This window comes from Macrobrachium rosenbergii, chromosome 42, assembly GCF_040412425.1.
Source record: "Macrobrachium rosenbergii isolate ZJJX-2024 chromosome 42, ASM4041242v1, whole genome shotgun sequence".
In the NCBI taxonomy this organism is placed as follows: Eukaryota; Metazoa; Arthropoda; class Malacostraca; order Decapoda; family Palaemonidae; genus Macrobrachium; species Macrobrachium rosenbergii.
In genome coordinates, this window is record NC_089782.1 from 57120121 (window position 1) to 57138780 (window position 18660).

An 18660-nucleotide genomic window follows, 5' to 3' on the forward strand; every position below is an offset into this window, starting at 1 on the left:
TATTGTAAGTTGGTCTCTCTCGCTGCCTGCGCCTGCGTGAAATCTAAAAATATTTTTTCCTAAATATTTTCGTATCGGTATTAATTATTGCTAACCCCATCATAAACTTGAAATATCGTAAGTCGAATTATCGTAACTCGAGCACTACCTGTATTTGATAACTGTCTTTTCTTTATTAACCAACTTGTACTGATTTATGGGATACTTTAATTCTAAGATGAGGTGCTTAGCTACTAGGTTTCGTGTATTCTAGCCTAACAAATGGCTTATCCGGCAAAATGGCTAATCTGGCACCCTCCAGGTCCCAATGATGCTGGATTAGTGATGGTCAACCTGTAGTTATAAGGAGAGGACCACCCTGGAGAATTTAGTATTTTCATTGTCCTAATCCCAGTAAGTATTACTGAGGGAACATTCCAGCATCAGAATACTTTCCACAGATTATTAAATAGGTTTCCACTTTATGTACTAGCTTTGGAAATGGAAGCAACATAGATTAAATAAAGTTTTCATTTTACATGTAGCAGTGCCATATTTTATTCAGCACAAAGGGGAAGGAGTTACATTGCAAATGCTCTTCTTGCAAGTTTCAAAAATCTGGACTGTTGTATGTTAACTACATAAAGATATTATAATTGGAAAGGGAATACTATCACTTTACCATGATACTTATGAACACACAACATTGCTATTTGATTACGTCTCTACCATTTCATATTGTAGTGTTTACTGAAGTACTACTAGTAAATCTTTTTTCCAGAGATTATTTTTACTATGTTATGCACACTTCCCAATACTTGTTGTTTTGTGGGTCTAAGGTATAAAACATTTCTTAGGAAAATAACCATGATCCAGTGGACTGTTGTATAAAAATAGGACAAAAGAGTGATTTCTTATGAGTAATTTGTGGTTGCCTGTCAAGAAATTGGATGTTTTAGCTGTAGATAGAAGGCTTCTTTTCCTGCAGAGTAGTTATTTGGATATATTAGAATTGTACAAAAACTACTGATGTATTATCCTATTTCCATGTATTTTCCTTGTAATTCTCAACTTAAAAATAAAACATATTTTCATTTCATATCTAGAATTGTGATTTTTGTAATTCAGTATTTCTTCAATATTCCCGGTGGTTGTTTGTAATTATACTTAAATATTTATAAATTAACATATTACTTTTGCAATAATATGTATTAATGGTTGAAACCATTCTTTTCTCTCCATTTTGACTGTTATTTCTAATCCTCCAAAATATATAAGGAATCATACATTCTAATAATTTGATTTACCCCTGAGGGTAGTCATTGGGCTATTGGATCCGCCCAAACCTAAGTGACTGGGGTTAGGCAGTCACTCAAACATTTGGTTCTATATTTTTAACTCTTTGGATATGTTCTTTCACACATAGTAGTCACGGCTTTACTAAATTTTGATAACTATGCTGTAAATGTCAGTAAAAGAACCTGATTTTCGTGCAACTTATGCATGGGGCATGATGGGAACAGATGGAATATAGTAATTTGTAATGGATGTTCAGCCAAGAAAGTTATCAGTGTAGTAGTTCTAAATATAACGGAATTGCCATGGACGAATTATTATTTGGGAAGTTAGCTCACATCTTCACACTGTTAGGTGCTACCAGCATTCAAAAACAGGTTTTGATGTAGGAAAAACCTATTTTTGGTAGTCGCTGTTTCGTCCTCAAAGGAGTTATACCTTCCATGGTCTACCAGAGCTCCATGGTGACCAAACTAATATCAAAGAATTCTCTTCTAATTTAGTTGGTCTTTTGGCCAGGTATTGTGTCGTAATGATCAACATTATAACACATGATGGAGTATATAATGGATTCAAAGATAAGAGGGCACTTTCCCTTATCTTCAGCGAAGCTGAACCCAGTTTTTCCAACATCAGTTAACCTGCAAGAAAGAGAAGTGACTATTGGGCATGCGCATCCGCCCTCTTGTTTACAACTGGGCCATTAAAAGACCAAGGAGCCATTACTCTGTTGGTCAATGCAGGTTGATCCCTTTGCCCAAATCCCATGCCTTTTCGTTAGGGAAGTGAGAGGGTTTTGAGGACTCAACAGCGATTACCAAAAACAGGTTTTTCCTGTCAAAACCTGTTTTTTGATAGCGTAGTCGCTGTTTCGTCCTCAAAGGAGCTCTCGCTTTTTAATCCCAACACCCCAGAGGAAATAACATTTCCAGTCCAAGGTTAAGCCACAGAGTTCAAGTTGTGAAATAAATTTCATTCCATGATTTTAAATTTATTGTATTTATATATATTTAATGTATCATTATTTTGCCTCTAGCCTCTTTTGCTATTTATTAAAAAAAAACATTAGAAGGCAAGGGAGTCTAGAGGTTGTTTGTCAATAGATGGCTCTGCTGTCCAGTTTTACTTTATCTTCCAGTTTGAAGATCCTTGGAGAAAAATTAGAGTGTTTGCCTTGAAGAAAAACTTGAGGGAGGAAAGACAGTCGTTTAACAGCTCTCCTTTTATAAAGTGTGGAACAGCAGTTATTGGCCATGGATTCATATTAACTGCTCATCATCATTTTATATATTTGGCTGGTTTTTCAATGAAGAATTTATCAAGGATTTTATAACCAGCCATGGAGTGATTTAATTTCTTCGTCCCACTCTGCGACAACAATCTACTACCTTATCAAAATCTAGAATTGTGTCTTCGCCCGTATGGGAACCGTCATCATCACCCACTTTTTGGACAGAAGACTACTGTATCGACTCCTTAAGGATATAGCCTCTTAAACCCCATTTTGTAGAGCTGGTCGGAATAGGCTGGGGGAGTAGATCCTTCCACAACTAAAACTTTAGTGGATCTATTCTAGTGACATTGGTGCTAGGGTCTTATTTTTAAACGCTGAAGATCATTATACTTTTAGTAAATAAATGTTAATGTTTTAATTATTGTTGTTTATTAGCCCTGTGTGCCATGTCTGCCTTCAGCATTCATAATTTTTGACATGGCGCCCGAACAGGGACGTGAGATTAGGAGTCTTAGGTTAGTATAATTAATTCATAGGTGGATCTTAGTCGCAGAGTGGGGGGATTTGTTGCTCTTAATTTCTTTACTAATTTTACATTACTTTGCATATTATTGTGTTTAGTGTACTCATTTATCACCACCTGAAATGGCTGAAGAATTAAGTTTTTTGAGAGCCAATAGAGGCGTTATTAGGGCTCAAGTAACTAAGTCTTATAATAGTAAACTTGACTTTGCTGGTTTTTCTTCTTCTCGAAAGGCTGTGTTAATTTTAAAATTTAAAGGGTTTCGTGATGAATTGCTGGTGTTGGATAACAAGATTTTGTCATTGTCTTGGTCAGTTACTAAAGAAGAGTCTGTTCTGGAAAGAGAATATGATAACATTCAGGAGTATAAGGACAAAATAATTGAAATGTTGTGTATCTTGGAAGCTCCAGTTGTCACAGACACCCGTAATTTGGGTGAGGTTTCGCGCAGTTTGCTAAGGAGTCCGACAGCACCATTGCCTGTGTTTTGTAGTACAGAAGGTGAAAGTTTAGAGTTGTTTTTAGGACAATTTGAGGAAACGGTTAGTAAGTTTTCATACACTGATTATGATAAATTGCTGTTACTGAAGCAGCAAGTGTCGGGTAAGGCTTCCTTTTTAATTGACTCTTTGGAAGCTGATAAACAGGCTTACTCTTGTGCTACTGGCCTTTATGATCAGCTTTTGCTTCCACCATAACTCAGAAGTTTAATGTTATTTCACAGATGTCTACTATGACATTAAGTTATGATTCGAACCATTTCAGTACATTAGTAACATTAGGAAAGTTCAAGAGGCATTTAAAACTTTGAAAATAACTGTTGATGATGTGATGCAGTATTTTTTCTTGAAAGGTTTGAATGAGACTTTCAAAATCAGCTGATACAAGTAACTAATCATACACACCCTGGTCTTGATGAAATTGTTACTAGATTTTTTTATGCTAATGAACGATATGAATGTGCAAGACAGTCATACAAGGCTAGGAAAAGTAGAGCTGATGTTAGAGTTTCATCTCCAAAATTGCACAAGAAATCAAATGTTGTCAGTTTGGCCAGTAAAGTAACCTTATTTGAGGAAATTAGTCCATTTGAAATTTGTACAGTTTGCAGCGATGTTAAAGGTAAAGAAAGGCATCCTATAAATAAATGTTCTAAGTATCCAAGTGCTAAAGACAAAATTAACAAATTAAATTTGATGAAAGGATGTGTGAATTGCGCAAGTCTCGCTCATGATAAGTCTTCATGTAAATTTAAATTTGCTAGACGTTGTTTTCTCTGTAAAGGTTGGCATTTTGTCTTCTTGTGTCCCTCCGACGTTAAGGGGAATAACCTGGTTAAGGGAGGTGAGGAATCAAAACCTACAACCAGTTCTGTTGTTTCAAGTGATAACCCAAAGCACACACTGAATAGCATGATATTTTTACACTGTGATGGTGGTATTAATTCTATTTTACCTACATTTTCCTGTGAATTGAGTAATGGTAAACGCATTAGAGGGCTTAACGATAGCGGGAGTCAGGCTACTTTTATTTCAGCTCATTGTTTAAGGGGTCAGAAATTTAAAGTTCTTAAAGAAAACCTTGAATTGATCATCAATGGATTCAATGGCCCAAAGACTTATCAAGCTAAGCTGATTGAAGTAAATATTAAATTTGGTGATGATTTTCACACAGTTCAAGCTATGTGCATCCCAGAAATAAACATTAATTTGAAATATCCAGGTTTAAGTAAGTTTGTAAATAGTTTTATTAATGCTGGGTATAGATTAGCTGATGAAGACCTCATTGATAACTCTGAAGAAATAATGAATATTGATTTTGTTTTGGGAGCCAATGCTGCTCATTGTATCATGGCAGAGACTGTTAGGTTTGGTCTATGTGATCCTTCTGTGTATCTCCAAACAGGGCTGGGAGTCATGCTAACAGGGGATATGGAGAGAATGTTTAATAATTTACCTTATCTTTCTGTTCATGCAAATAAGCTAATGAGCATGTGCTCTAATGTTGGAGAAGTTGGGGATCTTAGGGCTGAATTATCGTTGGATGGTTTGGGATATTCAATGGTGTCGTGCAGTGATGCACCGGGACAAGGTGACCTTGTGGGGAGCAGTTCCAATGTTTGCATTAGTAGTGATTCTACTCTTGAAGATGAGGAACTTGATAGAGCTGCTGTTAGAGTTCTGGAAGAACATTGTACTAATATTTTGCATAAAGATAGCATAGATTTGTGTGATGACACAGTTGAAATAAATGAAGGCTTGATTAGATATTTGCTCAATAATACTGTCCGTAGCACTGATGGTAGGTTGATTATGCCTTTGTTGTGGAATGGCAGAGTTGCTCATCTTTTGGGAAGGAATTTTAACCTTGCTAAACAAATTTTGAGTTCTAATTTACGGAAACTCCTAAAAATGAGGAGTATCTCAAGTTAATGGATGATAATGTCAAGACGCAAGAAAGTCAGGGCATCATTGAAAAAATTCCAAATCTTGATCAGTTTTTTCAGGAACATCCAGAACATAGTTTCATGGCTCATATGGGTGTTTTTAAGTTGAGCCGTGAAACCACCAAATGTAGGATGGTATTTTTGTCAAATTTGTGTGAGAAGAGACCAAATGGATCTTCAATTAGTCATAACCAGGCAATGTGGCCGGGTCCTTGTATTAACCAGAAACTTTCTATAGCATTGTTGCATTTAAGATTTGACCAGTATTTGCTTTGTTTTGATCTTAAACAGGCTTTTTTGCAGATAGCTTTGAATGAAGTTGATCAGAATAAACTTTTGTTTCTTTGGTTTAAGAATGTTAGTAAGGGAGACTTTACTCCTGAGGTGTACAAGAATCTGAGGTTAAGTTTTGGACTAAGATGCAGTCCAACATTGTTAATGGTTGCTCTCTATATAATTCTGATGATTGATGTTGAACATGATTCTGAACAAATTAGAGAATTAAAGAAGCTAATATATGCTTTGATGTACATGGATAACGGTGCTGTGACTGCGAATGATTATGGTAGCTTGAAGTTTGCCTTTGATCATTTGAATAGTATATTTGCACCATATAAATTTGAACTGCAACAGTTTGTTACTAACAACCAGAACATACAAGATGAAATTAATGACACTTTGCCTGAAAATGTTCCAGATACAGTTAAATTGTTTGGGTTGAGATGGAACAGACAAGCTGATAGCCTTTTGACACAAAAACTACATCTTGAAATTTCAGCTGATACTAAGAGACTTGTTCTCAAATCTATTGCTTCAAATTTCGACCCCTATAATATTAATGGTCCCATTTTGAATAGGGCTCGTATTTTCATGCATGAATTGCAAACAGATAAGTTACTTGGTTGGGACACTAAGCTTCCCGAGAATAAAGTCCGTGAGTGGCGTAATATTGTAAAGCAGTTGAATTCAACTCCTGAATTATCTATTCCCAGAGTAATTGGAGATAGAAATGGATGTTATAGATTGATTGCTTATACTGACAGTAGTAAACTAATGTATGGAGTAGTCGTCTTTATTCAGGATACTGAGACAAAGCAGGCAAGTTTTGTATTGGCTAAAAACAGAATTGTAAATAAGCAGTTGGAAGGTAAAAGTATTCCATCGTTAGAATTCCAGGCAATTTTTCTTGGAACAGAAACATTGATTGAATTGAAGAGAGAGTTGTCTGGTCCTTTGTGCGTGAAGCCTGTCAATATTTGTGAGTTGGTATTATGCACAGATAGTTTGGTTTCTTTGAGTTGGATTAATGGTTATGTGAATAAGTTGGAAAAAATGAACAAGAGCAGCACTTTCATATTAAATCGTTTAAATCAGATAAGTAAACTATGTGAAGAAAACCCTGTGAAATACAAATTTGTTAGTGGAGTTATGAATCCTGCTGACTGCATCACAAGATGTGTTTCTTATAAGCAACTGTTGAAAACTACTTATTTTACTGGGCCCCAGAATCTTGCTGATGAATGTTTGGTAGCTGAAGTTAATAAACCTGAAATTATGGAGGTCATTGTTCCTAACCCTCTAGCAAAGGCTGACCCAATCAATGTTATGATTGGTATTGCTCCCTCCGATTGCAAGGCAGAAACTGGGAATCGAGGAGAGCATTTAGTACCCTTGGATAGATTTTCTGACTTTCAACGTATTGTTAGAGTAAACTTGTGTGTTTTGAAGTTTATTCATAACATCAAACTTAAATTGAAGGTTAAATATCCTGATAGGTTTGGGAATTTTAACTACCCTGAAGTAAATTTGCATCTTGAAGCCTACAGGAATGTTATTAGGTAGAACAAGGTCTTGGATTTCCTGAAGTTTTTGCTTATTTTGAAAGTGGTGATAAACGGTTTATGGCTGTTCCAAATATTGTGGCTCAACTGAATATCTATGTGGATAAATTTAGTATTTTACGAGTTAGATGTAAAGTCCCAAAATGGAAGCAGGATAATTACTTGCATTTTCCTGTTCTCTTGCACAAAGATAGTAAATTAACTAAATTGATTGTTTTGGATATGCATCAGAAATTTGGTCATTCGGGACTCTATGCATTGTTATCAGAAATGAGAAAGAAGTTCTGGATTCCTCATTATTTCTCGGTAGTTAAGAAAATCCTCAAGGGTTGCATTCAATGTAAAAGATTTAATGGACGAACGATTAAACTGAATCAGAGTAGTTATCGTGATTTTAGAATTAATCCTCCTAAAATTCCATTTAGTTATATTTTTGTTGATCATTTGGGACCATATTATGTTAAAGTAAATGGTAGAAAAAGTAAAGTGTGGATTTTGTGTTTGACTTGCTTATGGACGAGAGCAATTAATTTGAAACTTTGTTTAGATCTCTCAACCAAGGAATTTTTACGCTCTCTTCAAATGCATTGCTTTGAATATGGTATCCCACAGTTAGTTTTGTCTGATTTGGGTTCACAGATAGTTGCTGGCGCAAATTTAATCACCAATTTGTTGAACGATTCTGAAGTTCAAAGCTATTTCCATCAAAACAATGTTAAGCCAATAAAGTTTGAACAGTACTTCAAAGGATGCAACAAATTGGGAAGGTTGGTGGAAACTTGTGTTAAACTCACTAAAAAGTTGTTCTGCAGTTCTATAAGTAAACATGTCTTGGATTTAAGAGATTTTGAGTTTTTTGTTGGCCAGACTGTACATTTGCTTAACAAGAGTCCCGTTGCTTTCAAGGAAGCCCTTAGAGATACCATGGGTGATGAGATTCCTGATCCTATAACACCAGAAATTTTGATACATGGACGAAGTTTGCCGTCTGTTGGTATTATTCCTGAGTTACATGATGTTGATGATGATCCTGCTTGGCTTGCCAAAGGAAATAATGTGGGTAATATTGTAGATGGTTATCGGGAACTTGGGAAAGTTAGACAGAAGTTAATTGATCTGTATCACTCTGAATTTGTTAAAAATTTGATTTATCAGGCTACTAATGATAAGGATAGGTATAGACCCGTCACACATAATAAGCTAAAGGTTGGAGATGTGGTGCTCTTAAGAGAGTCTAATATGAAACCGGTCAGTTATCCAATGGGTATTGTGAGGGATGTTGTTGTTAATGATATAAATGAAGTTACAGGTGCAGTAGTGTTGAAGGGAGCTACTCGAGAAATTGTAAAACGTCATGCTACGTCTCTCATTCCACTTTTGAGTTGCTGCGAAACTGATGATCTGGGTAATATTGATAGGTGTGATAGGAACCCATTGGTTGTAAATAAGGTTAAAAGAAAAGCCGCTGTTGATAGTATGGCTAAAACTAAAGCTATCCTTTCAGACATGAATGATTGAGATTTGGTAATGGTTTTTAATTTTTCTTTGATTCAAATTTTTGTATAAAAATATAAAAAATTTTAATCCCCCCTTGGAGTGTGAAATAAATTTCATTCCATGATTTTAAATTTATTGTATTTATATATATTTAATGTATCATTATTTTGCCTCTAGCCTCTTTTGCTATTTATTAAAAAAAAACATTAGAAGGCAAGGGAGTCTAGAGGTCCAGTTTTACTTTATCTTCCAGTTTGAAGATCCTTGGAGAAAAATTAGAGTGTTTGCCTTGAAGAAAAACTTGAGGGAGGAAAGACAGTCGTTTAACAGCTCTCCTTTTATAAAGTGTGGAACAGCAGGTATTGGCCATGGACTTATATTAACTGCTCATCATCATTTTATATATTTGGCTGGTTTTTCAATGAAGAATTTATCAAGGATTTTATAACCAGCCATGGAGTGATTTAATTTCTTCGTCCCACTCTGCGACAACGATCTACTACCTTATCAAAATCTAGGATTGTGTCTTCGCCCGTATGGGAACCGTCATCATCACCCACTTTTTGGACAGAAGACTACTGTATCGACTCCTTAAGGATATAGCCTCTTAAACCCCATTTTGTAGAGCTGGTCGGAATAGGCTGGGGGAGTAGATCCTTCCACAACTAAAACCTTAGTGGATCTATTCTAGTGACATTGGTGCTAGGGTCTTATTTTTAAACGCTGAAGATCATTATACTTTTAGTAAATAAATGTTAATGTTTTAATTATTGTTGTTTATTAGCCCTGTGTGCCATGTCTGCCTTCAGCATTCATAATTTTCGACACAAGTCCCATTCTTTATTCCAAATACTTTTCAGGTTTTGATACCAAGGAACAAGAAACTATGCACGAACTTACGTTTTAGGATGTAGTTCTACAGTGGCTTACCTAAGCATGCTGGGTTTTGTTGTAGTACTGTCACCCATCTCCCAGCGATAAGTTAGCATACTCACCGTCAATATGACCCCTGGTTTTCTGCCGCAGCACCTAGGGGTTAAGACTAACTATGCCACCTACTGATACACAGTGTAGTCGAATTTGTTCGAACATGTGGCAATGATTAACTGATGACCACCCCATACATCTGGAGACTTCTTTGAAAGACATTTGTGAAGAAGGCCAAAGATGTACTTACTTTCCTAACATCATGTGACCTATGGAAAGTGTGTGGATTTCCATTTTTCATGAGAAAACACTACAGACATTCTCAGTCTCTGTAGGGAGAGTGGTTAGTTTGTGCTAGGGTGTAAGAAAATAGGACCTTCTGGGGTGTTTGCCGTGACTTCTAGGTAAACCTTAAGTGCTTGAACTGGGCGCAATGTCCTGTCTGCTAAATTGAATTTTCTTATAAGAATGGATTTCCTTTTTATAGGGTCCATATTCTTGGCCAGGAATGATGGGCCAGGGGACAATAATAATTGATGGTTAGCTATTTGCATGATGCATCGTCCCCATCTAAGAGAGCCCAGTTCACTAATACTGTATGAGCTCCTGATGCTAATGCAATCAAGACCACCTTTTATAGCCTGTGCGTTGTGGTTGTATTGGGTCCACTGAACTGAGGGGCTGATAGAAGTCTAAGCACCTTGTCCAGGGACCAAGAAATTGGAAGCCTTTCGGGAGTGGGCCTTTGTAGAGCAAAAGACAGCGGAAGGGAAGTGACAACTTCTATACTGGAGTCAATCCTGAATCCCTAAAGCAAGGGTTCCATTAATGCAGCCTTGTATGTCATGACTGTTGTAACCACAAGGCATTTGTCTTCAAAAGGGTATATAAGAAAAATATAGTTTCTATATAGAAATCTCAACTGGGCTCTCAGTATGGATATAATCTAACCATATCTTCCATACAGACTGGTAATGCTGGATAGAAGTCCGTAATTTTTGCACTAGGTACCTAGCAATGTTGAGTGAGTAATTATTACGATAGATATTTTTTTTAAAAATCTATACGTGAAGGTCTTGGCTTAGAAAGGAGAGACTTTCCCTCCTACTATCTGGGATGGAACAGTGGACGACAGTGGAATTGATCTTTTTGTCCATTGTTGAGGTAATAGGAACCAATGCCTGTTTGTCCAATTTGGGGCTGTTAAGTTCACTATTCCTATGAAGGTTAGAAGCGCATCCGCCCTTTTGTGCTAGGGTGTTTGCTCAAAACCTTTGAAATCTGGGACAATGGAGAAAAAATTGTTGTCCTCCCCTTGTTCCAGTATTAAGGAAGGCATCTCTTGCTGTTGCTTGACTGTCCAGGTTTGGAGACACATACATCAGGAGTCTGTGATTCTAGTATGTGGCGAACAGGTCTACTTCCGGTTGTGGAAGCATGTTGGCTATTATTTGAAGAGTGGTTGTCCAACATCCACTCTGTTGAGGCTGTCGTTTTCCTTGATAGAGAGTCTGCTATTACAATTAGACCCCCTGTGAGGTGAACTGCAGACGTGTGCCACTTCCTTGCTTGCACCATCCGAAGGATGACTAACATTACCATATTGAGAGGAGGTGAATGGGATCCAGACCTCTTGATGTAGGATATTGTGGTTATGTTCTCTCTCTTCTGGAGGTTTGAGTTTTTTGAGAGACAAAAAGACAGCCATCAGCTCCAAGAACTTGATATAACAATTCCTGAGTAGCTGATCACCTCCCTGCCACCTGACAATCCTCCCAACCTGTCAACGAGGCATCTGTGAGTTTGTCACTCATACAGATGGAGGAGTCAGGGTGACCTGTTTCACCAGAGATTCCTTCCAAATTTAAGGCCGAAGTATCTCACCAACTCTTTTTATCCTCTGATGAGGTCTGTCTCGCATCTTTTTTCTTGCATGCGATAGCCAGAATTTGTTCACACTTTTAGTTGCAATCTATGTATTGGATCTATTACTGACGAGAACTGCAGCAGGCCCATCATGCGTTCTGATTGCCATCTGGAAACTCTGGGCTGTGCAAGGAACCTTTTGAGGACTTGCCTTATTCTGTTTTGAGCATGATGGGGAGAGACAACAGGCCGTGAAGAGTATCTTGAACACAGTCCCAGCCACTGAAAGTGTGTGCTGGGCATGAGGCAGGATGTTTTCAAATTTATAATAAAACCTTTTGACTGTACTGTAGTCTGTTGACCGTTGCTTTTAGGTTTTTCAAGCACTCTTTTCTAGTGGGCCCCTAAATCTTTTTGTTTGAGTTCTCGAACGAATACCGTTGCTAGTTTGACAAATATTCTTTAGGCAATGTTTAGCCGAAAGGACATGACTTTGAATCTTTACGTATCTTTCCTTATTCGGACCTTAGGAAGGAGCGGAAGGGAACGGCTATAAGGATGTGCCAGTGTGCATCTTTCAGATCCACAGAAACTGCCCGAGCCCCTTTTTGAAATGATTCAATGTACTTAGGCAACGGTAATCATCAAAAACTTTCAGCCAACAATGTGCTTGTTCAATGTCGATTGGTTGAGGATCACTCTTCTTTTGGATGAGTCCCTTTTGAGAACACTGAAGAGACATACTTGGTGGCGCATATACGCAAGTTTCTGTCCCCCCACAGGGAAAACTTCCATTGTCTGTGATGTCATCGAAGCTGACCCCCAACCAATATAATTCCTCTTGGTATCTGCCTCCTCCTCTGCCTTCACCTTTGATAGACATTCCAGGTGTTGTTTTTCCCTTTTTCCCCTACGGGATGGTTTTTGGACCTTGTGAAAAAGGATGGCCTTGAAGTTGCTGTTGTCCCTTTGCAGGGAATTGTCCCTTCTGACCACCTAACTGTTTTTGAGGAAAATTTTGGGGTGACTGAAGGTTTATATGATTTTTGATCAAAGTGAGCCTTTCTTGGGGTTGGGTAAAGGGAAATTTTGGGTTCTTTGTTTCTTGAATTCCTCTTTTCCCAGAAGAGCGTACACTGTACAATTCTGTTGGTAGGCATGCTCAGCGAGTTGAGCCACAACAGATTCCTCTAACAGGTCCTTACAGAAGGGGTTAGAATGTAACAATGCAGTGACACTGGAGAGTGATTTGATGGAGCTCTCCAATGCCTCCATTCGCAATTTTATGTGCCATTCTAGGAAGTCAAAGAGTGCTTTCCATCGGGTGCTCATAAGACTTTTGGCCTCAACAGCAAAAATTATCCTGGGATGTTCTGGAAGCTTTAAGATGGCAACTTCCAGCAAGGTGGTAGAGGTTTTAATGCTGAGGAGTCGAAGCCTAGTGTTGTGGTGTAGAATAGATAGGGAAATTAGATAGAAAAGAGAGAGAGAGAGAGAGAGATAGAAAGAGAAAAAGTTAGGAGAGAGAAGGAGAGAGAAATAAGAATAAAGAGAGAGGCAAAGAACACAGTGATAACGCCCAAATGCTGTTGTGTCATGTTATCAATACGGGATGTTTACATGAACCATTGCAGTATATCGTGTTGCAGCCATAAAAACAGTCGTAAAAGTGAGAAATAATGGCCTCGCGATAGAAGCTAACCAAAACATGAGTCAGCACAGTCTAAATGCTTACAACAGCTGATTCTATAGCTCCGCCTTCTCAGGAAGGTGTTTTCGTGGAAGTTCCAGGAATTTGGGGGTTGGCTCAAGTGATGTACCGGTACTTCTTCAACCTCCAATCAATTATGTTTGGGAGGGGTCTTTCACACACCCTCCTAAGATCACCTCCTATCAAGTCCTCTAAGGAGAGATTTGAATCACACCCACTACAGTCCTTCCAATCAGCTACTTGAAGGGGAGGCCTTGCTGATTAATCCTTCCAATAAGGCTAGAAGGAGGTGGAGATTGCAGATAGCAAGTTTTTCTGAGGGTTTGATGAGTTAGAGGCCTACGAGGAGAGAAGAGTAAGAACTGTGTCCTTCAAGGGAGAGTACGTCTCCCCTCGCTTCAGTGTTCCCCATATAGACTGATTCAAGAGTGATTCGTTTCTATCATTGTAACTTGTTAATTTTGTACTGATCTTTATAATACTAAGTACTAATTAAAGTGAAGAAATTACCGATCTCGTCTCTATACGCCTTTCTGAGAGATATCAATACTTAAAAAGAATAAATATACAAAGATAGCACATCATCCGCGAAGCAATCTGAAGGACACCTCGAAAGAAACCAAGGTAAGAAGAGAAAGACTAAAATCTATACAAACATATAACAAAGAACATAAAAAAAGGGAGATAACTCCCAACAAATGGTGGCAGCTTATTTGGATCCAGAAGGCGAGAAGAAACAAACGAACATTAATGAAATTATCAGTGCAATTATTTAAGTTACAGTGAAACGAAATTCTACAAAACGAACTTAGATTTTTTACGACGACGAACAAAATATATCAGAAGAAATAAAAATACTCCAGCGAATAGCAGCTTACAACAAGAACGTCGAGTGTGAATAAAAACCGTTTTAGTGGTCCCGAAGCAAAAACATTTTGAACTGTTACCGTCAACAAATTGAGCAAGACGCCGACAGCGATAATAAGCCCAGTGTTTGCGACATTGCATCGAGTGATTGATTGAAGAAAAACAGCGCACAGACTTTCAACAAGATTCCGAAAAACAACGCAGCAAAACACTCACCGCGAAGGCACAACATTTAGCGATATCGCGATACAGCAACACCACCCAGTAAGTTCGCGATAAATGAATTTACTGTCCGCTCTCTCTCTTAATAAATAGGGGAAGATATATATAAAATTTTTTTTTGCATCTTGCTATAAGATTGAAAATTAAGAAAGCTCTCTCTTGTGAATAAAATTCCTTTTGCATAAATACCAGCATTACTCTCTCTATGATAATTAATTATTTAGTAAATAATTTAGATAGGGAATTAGTTATTTTTCTTTTCACTCGGTTGGTGATGATGATTTGAGAAGTTATATATAATTTTGTGTACTTATTATGATGAATTTTGATGATATGATGCCCAATTTCATATAAGAATTTATTTTATATATTGAAAAAGGTTTTAATTGTGCACTTGAACTCAATAGAGAATTTAATTTTTTTTTGTGACAATTTGACAAATTGTTTTTAATTTTAGTACAATATAACGAAAAATTTTTTTCTGAGCTCAGGACCTGTGTCAGCCGGTGAAATGTCCCGTAGAGCACACATTTCTAGGTATAAATATTGCTAAATATACCAGAGAAAAAGGCCAACAGGAATGCTGAGGTTACTACCCTCAGAGCGATCACCTATTATGTAACAGGTGTCGGTATAGAGCAGGGTGAGTGAATTTGTCCACTACCACAGGACCTAACTCTGTAGAACGTCCCAATGTCAAAACCCCCGGTACGAGAAGAGCTGCTCCAGCGGCAACTCACCCGGACCTGTACCTGACGACCTGAGCGCCATCTACCCTCATTCCATTTTAGCACGCGTTTCTGCTACGTCTTGCTTTTGCTTGTGCTCCACAATTTTTGCCTATAATTGGAATACCATGGCTTCAACCGCTGATATCACCGCCACTAAGTTAAATACCATCTTCTTACGGGGTTTTATGGGTATCGGGGCGGTATTTGGCCCGTAATTTAATAATTATTGGGTCAAATATCGGGCGTTCCTCTGCGTTCGCCCGGCCCCGCCATGATGACCTAGCGGTACGCCTCTATAGACCAGTTCAGTAGAGGTTTCGCTGGGTCATTTACATTAATGTTTTGTCTTACAATTGACGTTACCCCTTCAGGAAGTTCATTTTGGGGAATTTTATCTACATTGAGCGGGCCCATGTGCTGGTATTAATACTGGTGTTAGTATCAATTCTTTAGGGAGCGTCCTCCCACGGTTTTATGCTTTTAACCCCTTCATAAAGAATTTTTTGGCTCTCGCTCGAGTAGATTTTGTTCCCCAAGCTGGTGCTATCTTACAGTCAGTTTTTCTGAATTGTGGTACAATGGATGACATGGATATTTATGGATTAATATTACCTTAGCTTGGCATCAGGAGTGGCCATTTTGGTTGCCCACTTCCTGTTCGCTTCGCTCGGGTGGAACATACCCCTAGCACAAGCGTTTATTATATTATATTTTTGAGTTGTTTATGTATTGGTGTATTGTTGTTGGTTAAATTTTAGCAGTATGTATTTGTGTTTTATGGTACTAGCCTAACCCTCTCGTCTTAATCGGTGGGTCAGGCTACGTAGGTTAGCTTTGCTCATTGACTCTGCTCCCTTCTCTCCCGACTGTGTCGCTTGAGTTGTGGAGGGAGGTGTGGGCCGGTGAAGGGAGTGCCACGTTCGTTGTTCCATCCGCTGTTTCGTATGTTTTGGGTATGCTTGGGTTCTCTGTTAATCCTCCTCCCCTTCTAATGAAGGGAGAAAAGTGATTCGCAATGCATAGCCCTGTGCCCTACATGTCGGTCTTCGGTTGGCCTTCTGAACGGAAATTTTCTCCCCTTCACAGTTCCTGCCCCCCCTACCTCCCCCTTCCTCCACTCTCTCCCTTTTTTCCCTTTATAGGCTTCGTCTTCAGGGAAAAGATGTGAGTTGGTTTGCAGTAATCCAATGTGTTTAGCCTAACTTCTTTTCGTAACTTCTGGCTAGTGTCTTCTTCCCCCTGCGGGGGGAGGCTCGGTACATTTCAACACCCGGTAAGGGGGTTGCGGTCAGTGTCTGGGGGTTTCCCCCACTCAGTCGACCTTGGTATCGTGACACAGCCATGTCGTTACTCCCCCACCTTTCCCCTGTATAGCAGGTGATGTGTTATCCCTCCCCGTGTGTGGAGTGTCGTCCTCTCGGGGCCGTCACTCTCTGGGGGGGGGGACCTAGACGGGTCTCCAATCGGAGGTTACCCACCCTCCTGGTATCCGTTTTAACGTCACACACCTCGCTAGTGTTTCGTTTGTTCGCTTCCTCATTGGTTCGCGGAACTCCGGACACTTTCAGGGCCTACATAATTCCCTAGCTGACTCCGTTCCTCTGATCTTCGGTCCCCCCGTTGCCGCTAGCCTTTTCCACTCCGGTGGTCTTTGGTTTTAGTAGGTTGGCTTTACTCACTTTTGTTCTCCTATGGACGTACGAGAACTGCTCTAATAGTGAACCACTCTGCCCTACATCGTAACCAATGGCGGGGGTAGCGGAGTTTCCAGGGTCTCAGTACTGGAATGACATGTCCAGCATTAAAAAACTGCTATTCCATGTATTTAACCAGCGATTTTTCTGCCGGTCTCCGGCACTCATGGCAATTTATATTTAATTCTAAGTGTGCATGACCTTAGGTTAAGGTATATATCATTCACGTCGGATCATATCCAGCGTCACTTAACTTACTCTGTCATGTTGCATGATTTTAGGTTAAGGTATATATCATTCACGTCGGTTTAACTCCGGCGTTCCTTAACTTATTTGCCATGTATAATATATTTGTTTTGCTTCACCGAACTACTCTGGTAGGACTAATAATCTGCTAATTGCATGTCCTGTTGTCTGCTCTAGCATAAGGCCCCTGTCTCCGCCGGATTTACTCTGGCGTGCCTTCAGATAAGCATACTCATATACAGTTTATCCATACAGTTGGTACGCTGCCAGGAGTCCGGGTGCACCGCAGTGCTGCACCAGCCCTGCGGCCATGTTGTCCGCCGCTCCCACTCCGGCTGCGCAGTCAGGGTGGGAGACTTGATCGTTTGGCACCCGGATGGATGTGAAGTGTGCTACGCTTTGTTTGAGCAGTTTCAGGACAAGTCGGTAAGCCTAAAGTTACGGCCTTTAGTTTACCTGGTTCCTTGACTTATTTGATAGTTTATAAGGTTCTTGTTATATCCCTTATATATATTTTAAGTCCTTGATGTGCAATTAGTTAGTCCTTATTATTTTCAGGCCAAACAAGCTTCTCGCAACGCTTCCTTGGCCACCCTTAGGGGTTGGGTGGCTGGCTTTGGGAGGAACGTCCCGTCGGGGAGGCCATATGTTCTATCGGAGGCCATTTGTAACCTCCTCTTCCCCGGCGCCCGGTTTGCTGCGGCTGTCCCAGCAGAAGTGGCAGCCCCTTTGATCAAGCATATCCGGGAAGCAACGCAGCCCTCCCAGGATGTCAACATAGCAGCGGAAGTGTCAGAAGAAGTGGCGGCCATTAACTTGGACCTGGAGCCCATGAATGTGGAACCGGACCAGGAGGTAGGTAGGGAGGTAAGTGAGGCAGGGGGAGCGGACTCCCTTTTTAATTCCCCTTCATCCTCTGTATCTTCTTTCCAGGGTTTCCAGAAGTCCTCCTACCTTGGGGATAGGTCGACATCGACCATCCCCAAGATAAAAAAGTCACTAAAAGGTAAGGGATATAAGTCCTCTTCCTCCCGCAATGCAACTCCCTTTCCCCCAGGGAAGTCACGGGCTTCTAGCCCAGTGGCTTCCGTAGCTAGTGACACTCCCTCTGTAAAGGGGTCGAGATCAAGGGCAGCCAAAGCCAGCCCCCCTCGTCAACTGCTTCCAATTTCCAAGAATTGGCAAGCATGCTGCTTGATACAATCAACAAGCAGATGGACGAGAGGTGGAAGACAGTATTGGAAAAGCTGCAGAGCCAGGAGACCAAGATCTCCGGGCTCGTGCGCTCCGGTGGGTCAGCCCCGTCCTACACCATTCCGGACGCCTCCGCCCTTCCTCCTTTCGATAAGGGGGAACCCTTGGCGCTTGGCTCTTCATGCTCCCCAGCATGAGGATACCTTAACCATTGAAGGCCTAGGGACGCGTTGCTCTCAGGAGCTGGAGTTCTTTCCTCCAGGTCTGCTTCCTCCCTACCCAGGCTTCGCTAGATTGACAGAGGAAGCGTGGGTGAGAACAGATAAGGTCCCTAAGGAGACAGTCATCTTTCCTAGGGATCAGGCTCAATCGGCTCTGCTTCGCAC

The 18660-nt window shown here is 39.8% G+C and overlaps 2 protein-coding genes across 2 annotated transcripts; both read left to right on the forward strand.

Annotated features, from left to right (window-relative positions):
* The first annotated feature begins 5463 nt into the window (after positions 1–5463).
* On the forward strand, positions 5464–7320 carry LOC136827854 (uncharacterized). Its single transcript, XM_067085313.1, has one exon. It carries the CDS (start codon positions 5464–5466, stop codon positions 7318–7320), a length of 1857 nt encoding a protein of 618 aa, XP_066941414.1.
* Positions 7321–7379: 59 nt separating this feature from the next.
* LOC136827855 (uncharacterized) lies at positions 7380–8837 on the forward strand. The gene has a single exon (XM_067085314.1). It carries the CDS (start codon positions 7380–7382, stop codon positions 8835–8837), a length of 1458 nt encoding a protein of 485 aa, XP_066941415.1.
* The last annotated feature ends 9823 nt before the right edge of the window (positions 8838–18660 follow it).

Bases quoted from the DNA above. Each gene is read 5' to 3' on its own strand.
- LOC136827854 (XM_067085313.1), top strand. From the start codon at position 5,464: ATGGATGATAATGTCAAGACGCAAGAAAGTCAGGGCATCATTGAAAAA.
- LOC136827855 (XM_067085314.1), top strand. From the start codon at position 7,380: ATGGCTGTTCCAAATATTGTGGCTCAACTGAATATCTATGTGGATAAA.